This window comes from Kogia breviceps, chromosome 8 (genome assembly GCF_026419965.1).
Source record: "Kogia breviceps isolate mKogBre1 chromosome 8, mKogBre1 haplotype 1, whole genome shotgun sequence".
In the NCBI taxonomy this organism is placed as follows: domain Eukaryota; kingdom Metazoa; phylum Chordata; class Mammalia; order Artiodactyla; family Physeteridae; genus Kogia; species Kogia breviceps.
The window spans coordinates 11649998-11669757 of record NC_081317.1 but is presented as its reverse complement, the minus strand read 5'-3'; the positions used below and the strand labels follow the sequence as shown (position 1 = coordinate 11669757).

Here is a 19760-nt window from a genome sequence, read left to right as displayed (position 1 = left end):
CACCACGGGTCATAGCCCTGCCCACCGCTGATGCATAAACAGAAGTGGGGGGCAGATTTCCATCAGGCTCCAGCATCTTCTCCAGTGATCCCTGTGGGGGCGGGGGCGGGGGTCTGGCCATTGGCAGGCCTGGCAGGATTCGCAGTCAGAGTGACTCTGAGTGTTGGCTGAGGACCTCAGAAAAGTCGCTGTTTCTCCCTTGGTGTCTTTTACTGTCACGTGGGGAAGCCTGCCTCATGTGCAGAAAGTGCCCCCAGCCGGCGCCCCCCCCCCCCACCATACCTGATAGTCAAAGGTCCCCGGCTGCTCTCTCAGGTCTTTGGGGGGCCGAAGGTCCTCCAAGCTTTTGGCCTGGCCCAGTGGCTGCAGTGGGGCCTCCATGTCGAGGCTGCTGAAGACGTCCTCCAGGAGGTCGATGCTGGCAGCCCGGTCGGGCGGAGCTGGGGTGGGGCCCACGGGCTCCCGTGCTCGCTGCTCAGGGCTCTCCGCCTCGTCTCCCGCGCTGTCTGACTCCTTGAGTGTCCGATATGGCTGCGGCCTGGGAGGAGGCAGAGCAGGCTGGATTCTCCTACTCAGAGCCTCCCCGGGAGAAGCAAGCAGCCCTCATCCCCGAGAACTTCCAGGCCTCGGGGAGCACACCCGGAAGCCTTGGGAGAGGAGAGCTGTCCTGGCTCCCTGAGAGTGTAGGCGTCTGGGCAGCGGCACTCTGACAGACCTGGGCTGAACATGGCTTCTGTCCGCTCAGGGACCTTGGGCAAGTTGCTTTGGCTCTAGCTTGCACTGGGGGGGCCCACTTAGTTTCCTCCAAACCACAGGACCCACCGTAGAACTGGCCAGGGGGCTCACATGCCGTTCACACAAGGCGTGAGGAATAGGACATGTCTGGAGAGGGAACAGGCAGGAAGACTCAATCCTGAGCCCACTGTCTGCACTCCCACCCCTGCAGCAGGTCCTGGGAACAGCTCGTGGGAGCTGAGCTGGGAGAACTCTCCCCAGGGAGCTGCCCAGTGCACCCCAGGCTCCTCAGTGGGGAACCATCTGGGCCTCAGCCTGTGCAGACCTCGGTTCCAGCCCTGGCGCCAGCTCTTCCTGTGGGACCTTGGGCAAGTCACTTGACCTCTTTGAGCCTCAGATGCTCCCCCATTCCAGAGTGCACTCCCTTGCAGCTGGTGGTGGAGACTACATGAGCAAATACAGTGCCTGGTGCCCAGCAGGCATGCTGAGGCTGTTAACAGCATTCATGCACCAAAACCTTGCAGCCGACACAGGTGCAGGTGACACAGGGTGCCTCTTGCTATCCTTTCTCACAAGCCTGAGCCCCGGGGTACCTGGAGAATGGTGCCCAGACCTCTAGTGGAGCCCGGGCCAGAGCAGCATCCCACTTCCTCCAACCATGAGGCTCTGGCTCCAGGGTCAGGCAGAAACTGCCCAAGGCTCTGGTAAAGTGGGGGAAGGTGCCACCTGCTGGTCCTGGAGGCCCGCTTGCATGAACCTGGGCAGGGGGCAGTCGGCAGAGGGAAGGGGCTCAACTAACAGCCCTGACTCTTGGCGAGGACTGCATCAGACTGTACTAACTCCCTGAAGCCACACAGGCAGCCCATGAAGTAGGACTCACACCCCCCACTTTATAGATGAGGAAACTGAAGCTCAGAGAGGCTAAGTAATGGAATGTATGTCACACAGCACCTGGCAAGAGGTGGAAATGGAAGCCAAGTATGAGAGACTTCTAAAGTCCCTCACTTGTTCTGACTAAGCCATCTGACCAAGCTCCTTTAACCAAGTTTGAACACAGTGAAGGAGATAAAGAAAAGCCAGCGTGCTTCGTAGTTAGGGAAGTAGAGTTCTTTAGAAGGAACCCATTTTGCTTTGAGTTAAGATGGCCACTTCCCTTTTAAACACACACAAAAGCCTATGCTTTTCATAGATCATGGCTCAGGAAGTGAGCATTATTTTAAATAATTAAGGCATCAATTAATTTAAAAAGAACGTGACCTGCTGGACTCCGTGGTGGGAGAGTCCTTGGACATTACCCGTGTAGGTGCCTTTACCTGCAAGGTGATTTTAAGCTGATACGTGGATGAACATTTCTTATTCCAATGATGCTATCTTTACTTTAATTAATAATAGCAATAACATATATTAAGCCTATGATATAATGAATATTATTGCGTAGGACAAGGCTTTTCTTCTAGTTTTAAAGAATAAGATTCACTGTACAGACCAGGTGGCATGCGAAGCGTGGGCAACACCGGCTTCGGCCGCTGCTCTAGGTGAGGACATCAGGAGGGGACTGACTTGCCCGAGGTCACAGGTGAGCTGGTGGCACAAAGGGCCAGAGCCCTCGTCCCCTGTGGGGGGCAGAGGCAGGAGCAGAGCTGTTGGGTTTATCAGGTGCCCCGAAGAACGCACAGGCCCAGCCCCGGGGGAGGGCGTGGGAGCAGGGAGATGGTGAAGGGGGCTGCGGGGGGAAGGTGGGGGAAGAGTCTTTCTTCTATAATCTGGCTGAAACAGTTTACTCCCCGAAGGGTTGCTGTGGGTGTTCAGCAATGGGCAGTTCCCTTCCCCTAGAGGCTTCCGTTAAAAACACCATGCAAACAGATACACACAAAACCAAATCTGTCCCTTTGCTCAATCCCAGCTCTGAAAAGCCTGTGCGTGGAGAGGCAAGAATTGGCAAAGAAAGGGCAGCCACCAAAGCCCAATTCCAGGGGTGGCTGGATCGCGGTGAACTTTCTTTTTCTCTTTCTTTCTTTATTGCAATTTGTAATTAGAAGAAGGCTTAGGCTATAAATAATAATGATAAAAATTATCTTAAAGTCAGGCAGGTCAGTAAAACCTTTGGATATGCCAGCATTAATATATACATTCCTCAATGGTAACATTGTTTGAAAACTTAAAATCTGACACTCCATCTCCATGGCTTTCCAAGATGTGCTGAGATAAAGGAAGACTCGGGCAGCAACAACCAGGCCAACTGTAGCTGAAACCGCAGCCACCAATTCCATCAACAGTCAAGTGCATTTTCCCCAAAGGAATGAGACCCACGCTCCTGTCTCACACCTCTAGAGCCCAGTCACTCTTGTCACCTCACCCCATGGTCACAGCCCCCATGGGGCTGGCAGAATGACGCCCTGAGAGGAGGCACACAGAGGGGGCATCCGTCCTGCAAGCTGGCACCGGAAGGCAGCGGCCCCAGACCCCCTCCCCACACACAAACGCAAGCTGGCCACCCCCAGCCCTCCAAGTGGCCCCGGAGAGTCACCAAGCTGAGCTCAGGGAAATGGAAGAAGGAAGGAGAGACCATTCAAAGGGAGCGGAGAAGAAAAAGCTTTCGGTGAAGCCAGAGCTCGGGCCCTCTTCCCGCTGGCATTCATCGTCAGAGGAGTCTTCGGAGAGGAAGACAGCATAGTGTCGCAAGGGCTTTACGAGGCTGGGGCGGAGGAAGACAAGAGAGAAAACAGTTAGGAGGCACCTCAGGACTCCACGTGGTGGGGTGGGAAGGAGGCCTGAGGCTCAGCACATGACCCTGGCCTCCCTCCGCCGGCCGGCCGGGGAGGAGGCTGCCTGGAGAAGGCCCGACGGGCCCCACGGTGAGGAAGCTGGTCCCAAACAGAAAAGGAACTGTGGCTTTGCCACCTGTGTCAAGAGCCTTAAATGCATCTATGACCTCGTGATTCCACTTCCATTTAGATAACCCCAATGTAGCAACAAATTATGCACAAAGATGTTCATTACTGCTAAGTTTATAAAACATGAGACAACTTAAATTTCCGCAGTAGGAATCTGGTGAGGTGAATTATGGTGCGGTTGGCTGAAGAGTGTCCTCCCATTAACTATAATGTTTATAAAGAAAAATCTAAAAGTCAGGACGCAGAATTGCAATTATACTGCATTCTCTCTCATCTGCTTATGGAAAAATGCACAGAAAAAAGACTGGAAAGGTATGTGTCTAAATGTCAACAAAAGCTAGGGGACCCATGTCCCCTGCATTGGAGAAGCCACTGCAGTGAGAAGCCCACGCACCACAACGAAGAGTAGCCCCTGCTCGCCGCAACTAGGGAAAGCCCACGTGCAGCAACGAAGACCCAAAGCAGCCCCCCAAAATAAATAAATAAATAAATTTAAAAAGCTAGTGGATTGTGGATCTTTTCCCCTCTGCCAAATTTTATTTTTGTGTCTTCTCCGTTTTCTCCAATGTGCATATCTACTTCAATAATCAGGAAAAAATAAAAAATAAAAAAGCTAAAGAAGAAAGTGAGCCATGTGGAAGAGCACTCGCGAGAAGGCCCTTTTCTGATTAGCGGCCGCTCTCTGGAGTCTCCCTCAGATGCCTCTTCAGAGAGTCTTTTTCATCTGTGATGTGGAAATTAAATATTCATTGTTATAAAAAATACATCTCCCTTGTCAGCCACCTGTGAGCTCTACCTCTATAAACACAAACACATACACAGCCCAGAGAAACTCCACGCGGGCTTTTATGAATTATACACTGACCAGGGCCCGCGAGAGATGTGTGCTCGGGAGAGGGGAGCTGGACCCTGCAGCCCTTGGTTCAAATCCCGGCCCCATAGCTGCTGCTCCAGCACGCGGCTGGGGAGCGGGCAGCCCACGCCTCTGCCCTGTACAGCGGGCTGGACGCACACCGAGGATCCCAGGGGCAATGGCGAACTCTGGGGAGGTGGGTGGGGTAGGAGACACAGGGGTACCTGATGGGGGGCTATCTCCTCTCCCCTCCACCCCCAGCCAGAGCAGTCTCCTTTCTTTGCCTTATAGGACACAATTCCTTTCTGGTTTCATTTCAGGAAGAGGAAACGTGTCCAAAAAAGTGCATGGGAACCAGGGCTGGAGGGTAAGTGAGGGACAGCAGCGATCCCTGGGGGGATTGGGAGAGTGGATTGTGACCGGCTGCTGCTATGATCCACCATCACCAGTCATAAGCCAGTTGTTACCCAAATATATGCTGCCCTTTTAAAAGTGGAACCAAAGCTGGCGCCCTGGGCTGTGAGTTCCCCAGCACTGTCACACCTGAACCCTTCATTTCCTCATGCTGTCCCTGGAAGTTAGCCAGGCAGAGACTTTTGTCCTCTTACTGAAGGGGAGGTTGAGGCTCAGAGAGGGGAAGCCACTTGCCCGGGGCTGCACAGGGAGGTCACAGCGCTCTCCTCCTCTCCCAGGCTGCCTTGCTGGGTATCAGGGACAAGACGCATCTCAGCCTGTCCTGGACTGGTGGGAGCATGGCCTAGGAGGCTCATTCTCCTCTGAACTCAAGGAGAGAGGGCTGGAAGATCTGACCTGCAGAAATGTGCCCTGGCCAGCACAGGGGCTAGGCTGCCCAGTTCCTGCCTCGTCCACCGGGACATAAAACAAGGCCCAGCAGGAGGGCCACTTTCCACATGGCCACTGGAATCCTGTTCTGAATCACAGCCCTGACCTCATCACTCTCCCGCTTCACACCTGCAAACCTGCTGCTCTGAACTGCGATTTCATGCGGTGGGTAAAATGTCAGCAATACTGATGTTTAGGTGTGTCTGGAATGACTTACTCGTCTGTTTAAAAGTTCGGGGGAGCGGGAAGCAGCCGCATGGCACAGGGAGATTGGCTCGGTGCTTTGTGACCGCCTAGAGGGGTGGGATAGGGAGGGTGGGAGGGAGGGAGACGCAAGAGGGAAGGGATATGGGAACATATGTATATGTATAACTGATTCACTTTGTTGTAAAGCAGAAACTAACACACCATTGTAAAGCAATTATACTCCAATAAAGATGTTAAAAAAAAGTTCAGGGGACCGCTCTCACTCTCACTCGCCAGCACTGGACTATTCTCCCGAGCAGGGGGGCAGGCAACCTGCCTCAGGCTGCATTCTGGGGAGCTCGTGGAACACACTGGGTGGGCGGGGTGAGGGCCGCCAAGTCCAAGCTCCAAGCAGGGCAGACACGGTGCTTTGCGCCTGGCCCCGCCCACCTCTGCGCTCCTTCCCTGCCACCTCCCGTCACCTGCCCTTGCCTTTGCCTGGTGCAGATTGCCCTTGGCCTGCAAGACTCAGCTCAAACCGCACTCCTACAAAGCTTTTCTGGAGCTCCCCGCAGAGTTTTCTCTCTCGATAGAGCTGGCTTCTCCTTGGGCTGCGTGGTTTAGCGCTTCGTTAATACAGTTGAACCTCTTGCAATTCTATTTCTGACTGGAGGTCCTCAAGGGCAGGGGCCCTGGCATGTTCTTCTTTCTCTCCACACCCATGGCACCGCGTTAGTGCAGAGGAAAGTTTGCTAAGGGAATGAGTGGAAGCCAGCGTACTGGAGAGACAAGGCCCCGCACACACCCGCTTCACCCCTCTTCTGGATCCCCGCCAGGCACATGCCCCTTTTCTCAGCTCGTGGCTGCAGTATAAGAGGGTCCCCTCTCTGGTGTGGAGAAAAGGGAACACTCCTACACTGGTGGTGGGAATGTAAATTGGTGCAGCCACTATGGAGAATGTTATGGAGGTTCCTTAAAAAACTAGAGTTGTCATGTGATCCTGCAATCCCACTCCGGGGCATATATCCAGAGAAAACTCTAATGTGAAAGGACACACGCACCCCAGTGTTCACAGCAGCACTATTCACAATAGCCCAAGACATGGAAGCAACCTAAATGTCCATCGATAAATGACTGGATAAAGAAGATGTGATACATATATACAATGGAATATTACTCAGCCACACAAAGGAATGAAATAATGCCATTTGCAGCAACATGGATGGACCTAGAGATTATCGTACTAAGTGAAGTAAATCAGACAGAGAAAGACAAATATCACATGATATCACTTATATGTGGAACCTAAAATATGATACAAATGAACTTATTTACAAAACAGAAACAGACTCACAGACATAAAAAAACTTATGGTTACCAAAGGGGAAGGGGGGGGTATAAATCAGGAGTTTGGGATCAGCAGATACAAACTACTATATATAAAACAGGTAAACAACAAGGTCCTATAGTATATCACAGGGAGCTATATTTAATATCTTGTAATAAACCATAATGGAAAAGAATATGAAAAAGAATATAGACCTGTAGAACGGGACCACGTTTGGGGGTGAGCGTGTTAGGTATATTGGGACAGGTGGGAGTCTCAGAAAAATGCTTAAAATAATATCCACAAGTAGGCACTGTGCCACGGGCTTTACATAGGTTATTTCTACCACTCCCCCCAGCAGGAAGCAGGAAGGCGTCGCTATACAGATTTTACAGAGGATGAGACTGTCATTAGTCCATCCATCCACCTGTCCATCTGTTCATCCATGCACCCAACCGAGAGGCACCTCCCGCATGCTTGCAGTGAGCAGACCCAGTCCTAGCTGAGCACTTCATGGTGAAGAGGAGAGGTGTGAAGAGGAGAGGTGTGACCAAGCCACCCAACCAGGAAGTGATGAGCAGGGATTCCAGTCCAGGACCCTCTCTTTCCTGTCCTCTGGGCTAGTGGTAGATGTGTATGAGGGGAACCCACACCTCTGCTTGGGTCAAACTGAATGAGGCTTTGGGTGGCCCTCAAATACATCTTGAATGCCTTTCCAACACCCATCCAAGCACAGCCCCCTCCTCTGGCTTTGACAAGTAACCAGAGAGCACATCTTGGCATGTTAGCTGAATGCCAGGAATGTCTGGATTCACACAAGAGCAAAGAGCCTTTGTGCTGGACTGGACCTTGGCTTCATCAGCTCAGGCTGCTGCACCTCCCATCACTTTTAATATCCAGTGCCTCCCACACGCGAGATCACGGAGGGCGCTTGGGGGTGAGGTGCGGGGAGACAGGGAGCCTCACTTTACAGCTCACCATTTTCCTTTCCAGCCAGCTCTTCTGGCCAGGCCAGGCTGGTCGGGCAGTCTTGACTTCAATAAGAGGTCCAGGGTGTCTCCTGGATACACCATCTGTCTCTCAAGAGTGATGGAACACCCAGATGAGAACTCTGCCATGTGGTTTGATGACAGTTTCTTCAGGTCCAGGCTTTGGACCACATGGATAAGGATGATGACACTAGCAGTATTTACAAGTGTTGGGCTTAAATGCCGTCCGTACCGTTTCTGATTAATTACTCATCACATCCTCATTTTGCAGATAAAGCAGCCAAGGCTCAGAGAGGGGGAGTCACTTGCCCAGTGTCACAAAGAAGTTAAGCGTAGAGCATGGAATCCAGATATGCCTAACTCTGAACCACTCTGCGATCCTGCCTCTTCAGTTCTGTGGACCTGAAACGGTGAAATAAGGGGTAGGGTGTTTCCCCTTCCGCTTTTGATAAAAGGTGAGATTTCAAAATAAACTTATTTAAATTTAGCTGCTCATGTTCTCCCATGAAACATACAGTCAGATATTTGTCAGAGATAAAGGACGAACCGTCGAATATGTCCAGGTTTAAAGTTTTTATTACTTAAGGCAGAATATTAAAGAAAAAGCGCATACCTCTTCCCTCATTAACCCAATTCAGCTACTACCCTGCAGTCTGCCACCCACCACTTGCCTGGATTTTATTATACACAAAGAGCTGTCTGTGAAAAGGCAGGTCGTGGTGAACTTCGCTACCCAGCAAGGACTGCCGGTGTCTCGGCGAGATAGAAAGGCCTGCTGTCCATCACATTCAGACCCCATCACCTCCCACGGCTGCTCCCGCCTCTGCCCACCTCATCTCGGCACGGAGTTCCCATGCAGATGACTTCCCGAACCCTTTCTAATGTTTGGTTTAACGTGTCGCCGGCTAGCGCGCACGTGTGACAGTGGTGACAGGCGCGGCTGTTCCTTTTTAAATACCATGTCAGAGACACGGCGTCAGGAAGCGGGGACGTGCTCTGTGGCTCTCTGCCGTGCCGGGATCGCACAGGCTTATTTTTTAATGAGGAAGATCTGCATCTCTAGAGTTTTTTTTATGTGTCACATCGTGTGGACAAATCAGCAGCACGTCACGCTGGCCCAAAATGAAATGCTGACAAATGTAGATATTTCAAATTTAATTGACATTTAAATGTACTTGAGATAAAGAAGGGGAAAAAGTCAGCAAGGACTTGGTCTCCAGAGGTAACGAGGGGAGCTGGGGATCATTTTTTAAAGGATCATTTCACTCCTGCACAAAGGATCTTTACTTTTAAATGTCTTGGCTGCTCTGGCATCCTTTGATTACAAGGCTCCTGTGGGTCTGACAGGCAGGGATGGGCCCCTGGACGAGGCCCGTCTGCCTAGCCTTCCACCAACCCCCACGTGCCAGCCAGATGGCCTCAGGAAAGCCACTGTACCTCCCTGAACCTCAGTTTCTTTGCTGCAAAATGGGGATCCTATAGCCCTCCTGTTAAGTCTTACCACAAAAGTTGAATGAAAATATTCGTAAAGGGCTTCGCACAGTGCCCAGTGCATGTTCAGTTACTACCCAGATGCCACAGTCACCTGCCAACAAATAAATTCTGGGCCTCTTCACCCTGAGCAGAGTCTCCCCTAGGTGTTCAAGGACAAATAGGGTGGTCCCTGCTTTCAAAGACCTTCCCGGTCAAAGTCACCGGTCACCAGCTGGGCATGTCACAGCACATCAGAATGATCTGAGAGCAACCCCCGCCTAGAGACGCCGCCATGCCTCACCTCCAGCACCACTACACAGGGCTGACACTCTAGAGCACACCTTAGCACGTGCATGGGTTAAACACAGAGAAAAAGCTTCTGAAGCAAGTCAGAGGGGTCTCTGGGGGAAACAAGCTTGGTGCAGGACCCACGGGGGACGCTCCGGAACTTGCACTGGAGCTATTCCCTGTGTGGCCTGGGGCCAGGCTGGACTGTCCCAGGGAGGAAGGACTGATGACAGACATGGGAACCTGTTGGACATGGGCTCTTTGTGCTCAGCAGTATGTGAGTATCTACTTAAGAACAGTAACGAGAGACTCACTGCTGTAATGCGTCGTGATCACCAATGAGAAGGCGTCTTCCTGTCACATGGACTGGTCCAGAGGGGATGGGCGAGTGTGAGGTCAGGTCCTGCCCACCCTGTTAGGGACTTGTTCTGCCACAGTGCAGTGGTGGGCGTGCCTGGCTCAGGGGCTGCTGGACAAGCCTCCATTTGGGAGGTGACATGAGGCTTTTAATCTGAGTCCAGTACAGGCCGCACAATGGCCCGGAGGTGTCTCTGCGGAGGAGGGGGCACAGGGGCTTGAGGCTGGGGTGGGGTTTCAAGAGAAGAGGCAGGCAGGGTTGGCAGGGACCAGCTGGAGGAGGGCCTCCCCCCAGCGTGAGGGCTGAAGGCCATGTGCGAGGTCAGGGGGTGATAGGGGGCTCAGCTGCCCTGATCTCCATCTCTTGGATTGGTGGTGCTCTTTGCCTTTGCAACCTTTGTTCATCCATCCACTTATTTATCAACCCGTCTCTGTCTGTCTGTCTATCTTCCTTCCACAGAGATCACTAGTGTCGACTTCCCCTGTCCACACCCACGCCCAGCAGGCTGAGAAGCCTTTCCCAGGCACTGGGTGGACACTCACGTAGGCGCAGGGGTCTGGCTTCACTTTCCCAACCCTTCATGCTCTTTGCTGGAGGGAAGACAGGGAAGGGGACACCTTGGGGGCACTTTCTCTACCTGGAAGAGCAATTGTGTAGATTGTGAGGAACAACTGCCCCTTGCCCCGAGGACGGTCTCTGCCTGCTGAGAGCCCAAGTCTTTTCTAGGGACCGTGGCAGCAGTTGGTGGGGGGCGGCTGGTGAGAAAGCAGTGGACATGGACGTGGGACCCAGCAAACCCTGGTATATGTGCTGGACCCAGGGCAGGTCACGGCACCTGTCAGAGCCTTGGTTCCCCCGTGGCTGAATGCGCTAACACTGCCTTCACTATGAAGACTTTTGGGGAGCAGGGGAGCTTCACCGAGATGACATATATCGAAGTACTGGGCCTGAAACAGGCACTTGGGAAAAGGTGACGTGAAATCTGGAATGGGGAGGGTGCTTGTCGGGGTGGCGAAGCCTTTCGGAGGAGAATGAGCTCAGTGACACCTTGAGGATGGGGCACCTCTTCTGAGGGCTTCCTAAAGGCTTGGCTTTTCAGCTGGAACGAACTCGCCCTACTGTGACAGCTCCTGGGAGAGTCCCTCCTTCCAAGCAGCAGGCAGAGGTGGTGGAGACGAGGGGGTCCTGTGTTTTCCTGGGCTGCTGCACATCCCCGGGGGCTCTGCGGCAGCTCCTGCTTTTCCAGTCTGAGCTCAGGCTCCATGCCTGGCCTCTGGCTTGGCTTTGTCTCCGGGGCCCGAAACCCACCGTTGGAGAGGGGAGGGGGCTCGAGTCAGGTCAGGAGCCTCTCACCTTGCTAACTGGGTCTGCGCCCTTCTGCTTGGTGTCCTGGTGGCTTGCCAGGGGGTAGTGCCCAGACAGCTGCTCCTACCCCCTGGGGCTCAGGGCCCAGCTGGTATCTTGGAGATTTGCTCCCGGGGCTGATCACAGTTTCTGGCTCTTAGAGGACCAGGCTGGGAAGGTGTTGGTAGCTTCAGATTCACATCCTGATCACACTTGGCTCATCGTAGGTGCTCTTTACATACTTGAGGTTGTTAACTGATAGCCCCCCTCACCTCCAGGATGCTGGGCTGTAAGCTGCCCTCAGCGATTCCTTTGTTCACTCATTCAGTAATATCCTTGAGCAGAGCTGGGCCAGGCTCTGGTGGGGGAGTTCAAGAGTCAAAGCTGAAGGTCACACAACCCTGCCCTGCTCATAGGCTACCGGGGTGTGCAAGCGTGTGTGGGTGCGTGCGAGTGACGTACAACATGGCAGGTCACGGCTATACCAGAAGTCCCAGGCATGGTGACCTCGGGAGGAGGGAGCGTGCAGCTCGTGGGGGAGGTGTTGGGGGGAGTGTCAGATTGGTGAGGCCGCAGCAGTCACTGCTGCTGAGGATGCTAGTGTGGCTTCTGTGGGCAGTTTCCCAAATTGTGTTCTCTGAGATGTTAACGGGCATTGAGTTTAAAAAAAAAAAAAAAAGGAAGGCAAAGAGACTTGCCCACGGTCTCAGACTGGCAGCTGGTGGTGGGCCAGGATGCTGCCCAGATCTGCGGATGCCCAGCCAGGCCTGTGCACCAGGCCCCCACCCTCAGGCAGCTCTGGATCTGTGCAGGAGGGACAGGGGTCTGGCTGTGACCCTCAGCCAGGGGGCTGTGCTGAGCCCTGGTCTCAAGGAGGCTGGGGCTGGGGAAAGTGGGGGCAGAGCAGCATGTCATCTCCTGCCAGGGCACGTGTGCAACCAGCATGAAGAGGTGCAACTGCAAAGTGTTCTGAGACCTGGTCTCTGGGCAGAGCTCCCACTAAATGCTTCTGGCAGCTTCTTCTGATCTTATTTTAATCTTCTGGGGCTTTGGGTGCTGGGGTCACGCAGTGCAATTCAGATGAGCAGATTCTCCAATTCCTGAGAAGTGTGGGCTGGCCGTTTGGTGCACACACAGCCTGCCCAGGCAGCGCAACCTGCAGGAGTTCTCCTTGGCCAGAAGGAGTTCTAACGCCAGCCACACGTTCCTCTGGGTCTCCCAGACCCAGATTCCCAGGGAGTCCACAGTTCTGATGGGAGTGTGAAGTGGTACAATTCTTTCAGAAAGTTATTTAGTAACACGGAGCAGAAATCTGCCTATAAGACTGGTTAAGGGTTAGGCTTTGGTGTTAGAGACGTTTGAAGCTCAGCTCTGCCACTAACTAGTTGTGTGACCAAGGGCAGTGACCACCTCTCAGAGTGGCAGCTACTTCTATAAAATAGAGCTAATGATACCTACCCCCGCCCCCAGAGTTCTTGTGAGGATTTAATGAAACAACATACGTAAAGTGCTCAGTTAATGGTAGTTGTTCTTACAATGATATAAAACTAGAAAAAACTTGGAGAACAAGGACATTCACTCTGGCATTTTTCACATTTGTGAAAACCTGGAACAATCTACAAATCCCATAAGAGGAGCACGGTCAGGCAGACCACACACATACACACAGCGAGATCTTCCGTGGTCACCACCAATGGGGCTTACGAGGACATGAGGCAAGTCTGTACTATGGGATATTGCAAGGAAGCTGGCAGCTCTGCAAACTATATCTAGAAAAAAGATTGGACAGGAATCTGCAGAAATGCTAGTACAGAGCTGAGTTGAAGTAGTGGGATTCAGAATGAACTTGTCTCTTCTCCCTAACTTCCAGCCTGCCTATAAGGCTATTGGGTTATTTTTAATAACAAACAAAATTACTGGCAAAGAGCATGTTTTTGCATGGATCTGGCCAGGGAGGTGACAGGGCAGTGGCTTATGGGCCCCTGGTGGCTGAATCTGGACCATTCTCACTTAGTACAATGGAACTCTAAACAACCAGCCTGCAGCCAGTCAAGACACGGGTGACTGGAGGGTGTTCTGTGTGCCACCTTTAGAGGACAAGGTGTGCATTGAAAGAGCTCAGGCTCTGCAGCTGGCTGGGACTGGGCACGTCTCAGATCCACACTGAGCACAAGCCCCGTCACCATTAGGACTTGGAAGACAGCCCTACCCTTCTGGGTTGTTGCGAAGATTAAAGAAGGTGGAGGCTGCTTGTGACTATCTCCCTCCCAACTCTCACAGCAGGGAAAGAGTGAAAGAGTGAAAGAGAGAGGCACCTGGGAACCAGCAGGTCACCCCCCAGCTGTGTGTGGTCCTGAGGGGCAGGCAGTACTTAGCACAGCACTGCCTTTTAGGGCTTGCTGTCGGCTCTTTCGAAGTCTCACATTCGATGGGAAATTGCCCTGTATCTAACAAGCCGAAGGGAAGATAAGCTGGGGCCTGGCAGCCATGCACGCTCCTGCTGAAATAACCAAAGCCCACCTTTAACAGGTGGGGAGCTGTGACGTCACCGTGCCCGCTGCAGCCGCCATCATCCTCACCACTCAGAGTGGCTCATAGTCATAATTAGGTTCTTAACAAAAAGCCTGGATGCTGAAGAAGAAAGGGTCAGGCCCTCCCCACTTTCCAGTCCTGAGACCTTGGGCAAGTTATGGAAAGTCTCTCTCTGAGCCTCAGTTTCCCCATCTGTTAAATGGTAAAGCTACCGACCTACCCTTCACGATCTTAAGCGATGTTCAGTAAATGTTACTTCTCTTTCCTTCCCCCTATAGGAACACTCAGGCACCAGGGAACACTGCCTCCTTGGCAGGAAGAAGACTGAACAGCTCTGGTTTCCAACCCCAGGGAACCTTTCCCAGAGAGAAAGGTGGTGTGCGGGCCAAGTCATCTCAGGACACAAAGCTGTCTCTCTGGGCAAAGCCAGGAGAACAATGGACCCCCATGGACAGCAGAGTGCAATGGAGAGAGTGAAATTGAGCAGCGTTTGGAGTCCTGGCCATGCCACTTTCTAACTGGATGACCCTGGAACACTGGTCAATACATTTTCTGAGCCAGCGTTCCTGTTCTGTGGAAGGGACGCCTAAGAGGACCTTGAACACATGAGGTGCTCCACTGCACTCACTGCCAGCTGGCTTCTGACCCACAGCCCGGGCTGTCTGATTCCTCCTAACCCCTACTCTTACCCTAGGGGATCCTCGGGCATACCATCAGCCCTGTTCTGAATAATAATGTAAGTAGCTAATACTTCTTGAGGAGAAGTAGTCACTGAATATTAATTAGCTAATGTTAACAGAAAAACAGAGGGAATGTTTTCCCCAGAAGTCTTTGTAAATTGTTCTTCCAATTGCTATCACATGGTTTTGAGGGGCTAGGACACCTACCTTCCACTGGGGAAGAAAATTTGACATGGGAAAAATTTCTTTCTGGGAAAATGCAAGTCAGAAGAAGTCGGCACTGGGATTCCCTTTGGGGCTTCCTTTAAAAGTCCTAAGAAGCTCACGCCTCGTAGGTTTTTGAAGATGTTTGCTGAATGAATGGATGCAAGAATGGACGTGAGCTAGAAAGCAAAAAACGGACCTCAATGGATGGAGTGGCCTTAGAGCTGCTGGCGACGCTACTGGGCCTCGACGAACTCCAGATGCTGAGCTGCTGCAGGAGGCCGTGGAGACTGTCTAATTCTTAATCAGCTCCATTTTGCTGTCCACAAAGTTGATTACTTAATGTGCTTCTTTGGAAGTGAGAGTTGGGGCAAGAAGTTGGGAGGACTGAATCCTTCCCTCAACTTCAAAGATCCTGTGTCTCTATCTGCCGCCCAAATCCTCGAAGTTTCCGATGCACTTTGATATTCCCAGTGGAGACAAAGATCTGTGATTCAAGAAAATCCAGGCCAGATTAAAGGGCCAGGCACCGAGTCCGTGTGCCCAACACTGAACCACCAGCAACAAAGGCCCATTAGGATGTGGCTCCTGCCCACCAGCTTGTCTTCTTGTGTCTCCCGACACAATGCTGACAGATTGGTGAGGCTGGTTTCTTCCTCCCCAAAACAATATTTTATGAGGAGTCTGTTTTATTAAAATATTTTCCGCTGGATGCTTCCTGTGTTTCAAGAAGTTGGTCTTGCCAGCTGGAGCTGATGACAGTTGAGAAAAACACATCCAAGTGCTGTTGTGACATGGCATTTGGAAGTGGAGGAGCACAGCGGGGGGTGGCGGGGGGGGAGGCAGCATGGGAAGAGACGCAGGAAAACACCCGGGTTGCACCAGAAATGTCACTGGCATTATGGGAGAACAGCTCTGCCGGCCCCCCATGCCCCCCCCATCACATTAAAAAAATGTGAACAGAAACTCTCAGAATGATGTTCTAAAACATACCTCCCTATCTCCTGGTGGACCCGGGTCACTGTTACGTACGGTCACAGAGAACCTGTCATTTGTTTTCTATCACTGCCAGTTTGCCAACCCACTAAACTAGCCACCGCTGCTCCCACTGGTTCATTTCAACCCCAAATGTTTCCCAAAAAGAAATCTAAAACAAGGTGTACTGCAAAAAAAAAAAAAAAAAACCAAACCCCAAACATAAAACCCCACAAAACGTGGTACTGACATAGTTCTGGTAATCTCCAGAATGATGGGGTTACCAGACACTGGCTCTTTGCATATACTGACGAAGCAATCCCCTATCACTGGGCTGGAAAAGCAACAGTGTAAATAAACGTGGTGATGAAGTCCGGGCTCTAATTGGGAACCCCGCCACAAAATGGGTAATGCTTTTCTGTAGAATGGGAAGTGTTGTTGGTCCAGGGTGTTTTTGGTGCAAAGCAAGGATATTCTGGATTTGCATTTCAATATCTACAGGACCATGACCCTGTATCCCAGTACAGTATCTAAAATATTTAGTCCAGTTTTAAAGAGATGACTCTGAAGAAAAGTGACTAATTTCATTCCCCTAAAGAGAAATCTTTGGGGTCTGAGGCACTCTGAAGACATGCAGCATTTTCTCCACAAGGGGGCAATCATAATCCACGGCAGGGAAACAGTCCTATTGTGCACAGCAAAAGTTAAACGTACACCCAACTTCTGGAGTCCTACTTCCAAATTCTGCATCACCAAGCATCTCCCAAGACACAGAGACACGCACAGGTCTGAGAGCTGTCTAGGTAGGCTGGTTCTGTAACAACATGATAGTCTCAAGTGATACCATCCTATAAACCAGAGAATCCTGGAAGAGCTGAAGTGGACTGCAACCCGAGCTAGGCCACAGCCTGACATTTGGGAATTATTTCTTCCTTTTGGCTCCTTTTCTGGCTAGGACGTGCCGTCTCCCGTCTCCCTTAACTTCCTTCCCTGAGAACTTTTCTGAAAATAAGGCAGACACGAGGAGCATTCCCCTCTTCACCCAAGGGACCTCAGGGTCCCAGGGGCAATTTTTTTTTGGTTCCCCCAACAACCCCAGACCTAGATGGTTTCATGCGCTTTTTCAAGGCATCACTGGAAGCCAGTGTGTAGCTGCTGAGCTGTCTGGGCAGAAACCACCGGCCGTGTGCCTTAGGGACGGAGGGAAGCACTGCATTCCTCTGATGGAAGCAGTGCTACCTTCTCCACATGGCTCTGAAGTCGGGGCCGTGAGCAGCTTTAAGCCTCCCGCATTCAGAAAGCTCAGCCTCTGGCCACCGCTTGTCCACCTGCCTCGTCATTCCCCTCATCTACCCAGTGTCTGCCCAGCAAATGATTCTAAGCCAGGTCCTATGCTTGGTACTGGGCGTAAAACCCAGCACCTGTCCCGTGGAGCTCTGGGCCCACGCGGAGGTAGAAAAGCAAAGTCATGATAAAATAAATGCTAAGGCACAGGTGAGCAAAGGTACTGGTGGAGGAGGGGCAGTGGATGAGGACAGTCCCGTGTATAAGTCTGAGTTCTGGAGACCTGGAGCAGCCCAGGCCTAGGAAGGTGGTGGCCCTCGTTAAATAGGTTGCCTCCTCGACCAGGTTCCTAACTCTCTTTTTCTGACCAGCTATCTTCAGCATAAGAAAAGGCCTAGAATCTTTTTCCGAGCTTGTTTGAGTACCCCTTGGGCGTCACCACTCAAAACCCAGCCCGGGTGCCCGGCTCCCTGGCCTCTGGGCCTCCTGCTGCTGTGACAACTGCCAGCAGAACTGACACTGAAGATCAAGCCATGTTCCCCGACTGACCTCTTTGTGAAACACCCGCTCGGGGCTCCAGGGAAGCCTTTCAAAGGCCGGGGCTGCCACATGGTCTCCACAAAGTGCTGGCCCCGCTGGGCTCCTGCAGACACAGGGGAGGGGAGAACAGGGTACTCACTGTTCGGGGCTCGAGATGGACGTCCTCCGGCCTTCCACCGTGATGTTGCTCTTCGGTCTCTTAATGACGTGTGGCCGGGGAGGGCGCACCTAGAATGGGCACAGGGGGAAATCCCCAAGAAGGGCTCAGTTGGAGAAGCTATACAGGAACATTCTCAAGATGCAGATAAGTGGCCCTAAAACAAACGCTGAGGAATTTTCACAGTATAGGTTCAAAGGCTCTGCTTATCATGGAGACACGGCTGGCCATTGAATTTGCAGCTGACCCGTGAGCTGGAATTCTGTGGCCTACTCAAAGGAGAAAGGCTCTTCTGAAGGGCTGGGTGTCCTCATCTGCAGGTCGGGGCTGGTGCCACCTGCCTCCTCTCAGGGCTGCCGTGAGGGTTCAGTGAGACACTGTCTGTGCAGGACCCGGAACAAAGAGGCTCTCATTAATGATGAGTCCCTCCTGCCTTCTCCTGGAACCCGGAAACCAGTTTGGTAGAACAAAAAGGTTTCACTCAGACTTTGTTTTTGGGGTACATACATGTGCCTATTTTGTTCTTTTCACAACTGAATTACAGGAGGCCTATTTTGCTCTCTAAGTGGGAGCGGGGAGAAGCAAATACTAACAGTTGTAGAGCGCCAGTAAAAGTCCTCTTTCTGCTCCCCTGGGCATCCCTGTGCAGTCCTCCTGAGCAGGGCTCGGCCTGGAAGTCACACAGCCTGTGTGGGCACTGCACTCACCACGCGCGCCTAGCTCAAGGGCTGGAGGTGCGCGTATTGACAGTGAAGTACACAGCTTCCTTGCTCACAACCAGGCTGCAGCGGCAAGGTCGTTTTCTTTCTGACCTGAGGCCTCTGAAAGCCAAGATGAGGGATCATATAAAAAGACACCCCCTTCTCCCACCAGAGTCCGTGAAGAGAGTTAGGCTAAGAATTTCTAGGCGTCCTTAGAAGGATACTCATTTGGTCCAGTCAGCATTACCTGGCTTTAAATCCGGCACCATCATCTGAACAACACCAGAGAAGGACTGGAGAAAGTGAAGAAAGCCTATCTGTGAATTTTGTTGCCAATAAAAATGAATGAGCAGCCCAATGCGGGGGCCGCTTTCTCTCTGCTGGTGAAGGACCATGGCAGGAAACGCCACGGACGCTGAGCTTAGCAGGCAAGACAGGGAAGAAGAGCACATACTCGCTCCAATCTCTGCTTTCCTCTTCCCTGAACCCACCCTCCCACCAGCCCCCAACCCAGCACCGGTGGGCGAAACAACACAATGGCTTCGGAACACAGATTACAGAAGTTGGCTGCGTAAGAGACAAGTCTTTAATAGTCTCATCAAGCCCTCACGTCTCCACACGTCTGAACTAACCAGAGTTTTTCCTGTGGAACGGCCAGTCTGATCTCAGCCTGGTTTGGCAGATCAGAGACGTGGTAAGAGCCAAGTGCGTTCCACCAAACTTGCTGTCTGCTCTGGGATTACTGTGAAGATCCAATAAGATGATGCGGGGAAAGTGCCGGCACGGGGCCTGGCACACAGTAGGGGCTCAATAAACGCTCACCTTGTTTCTCTGTGACCTTATCAGTAACAAAAAGAAGACGGGGTGTGGGTGTCTCCAAATTAGAAGATGGATCTATGATGGTCCTACCCTTGCCTACCACCGTGCTCACTGCCTGGTTTACAGCGACCCCTCAGCACGATTTTTAGAAATGGATGTTGCTGCTTAGAACCTAAGAAGTGCATAATAATGTTGCTATTGTGATCACTGTTATTAGAACGGTGCCTGCCACAAAGCAGACATCCAGTCACCGGCTGCTGAATAAATGAATGGATCCGTCCCCCACTCCTGAGAACCCTGAACTGGTTTCCCGGCCTACAGCCGGACTCCTCTTGCAGCTGGTAAACAGGATCACCTGGTTTGCACCTGACTTTGCAACACAAAGGCAGGGTGCAGTCAGGGCAGCGCTGCCCTGCCCCGGAGGTCCCGGGTGGGCCTTTGGGAAGGTCAGACATTAAGGCCCATTCGCCTGTCCTCGCCCACAGCTGCTCCTTGTACAATAGAGGCAGGTTAGGAATGTGAACTTGTGGCTGAAATGGGGGGATTAAGTTTGTGGCAACTTCAACTGAACTTGCAAC

The 19760-nt window shown here is 52.1% G+C and overlaps 1 protein-coding gene across 10 annotated transcripts in view; it reads right to left on the bottom strand.

Moving 5' to 3' along the window:
• DENND1A (DENN domain containing 1A) overlaps positions 1-19760 on the bottom strand; it is a 543770-nt gene that overhangs the window by 3814 nt on the left and 520196 nt on the right. For 8 of the 10 annotated variants that reach the window (XM_059073023.2, XM_059073026.2, XM_067040759.1 and 5 more), the window contains 3 exons: positions 17645-17733; positions 3302-3430; positions 283-538 (listed from right to left, as the gene is read on the bottom strand). In XM_059073023.2, the coding sequence (XP_058929006.1) occupies positions 283-538; positions 3302-3430; positions 17645-17733 (474 nt within the window). The remainder of the gene's footprint in view (positions 1-282; positions 539-3301; positions 3431-17644; positions 17734-19760) is intronic. The other 2 variants (XM_067040763.1, XM_059073032.2) reach the window with 1 other exon arrangement.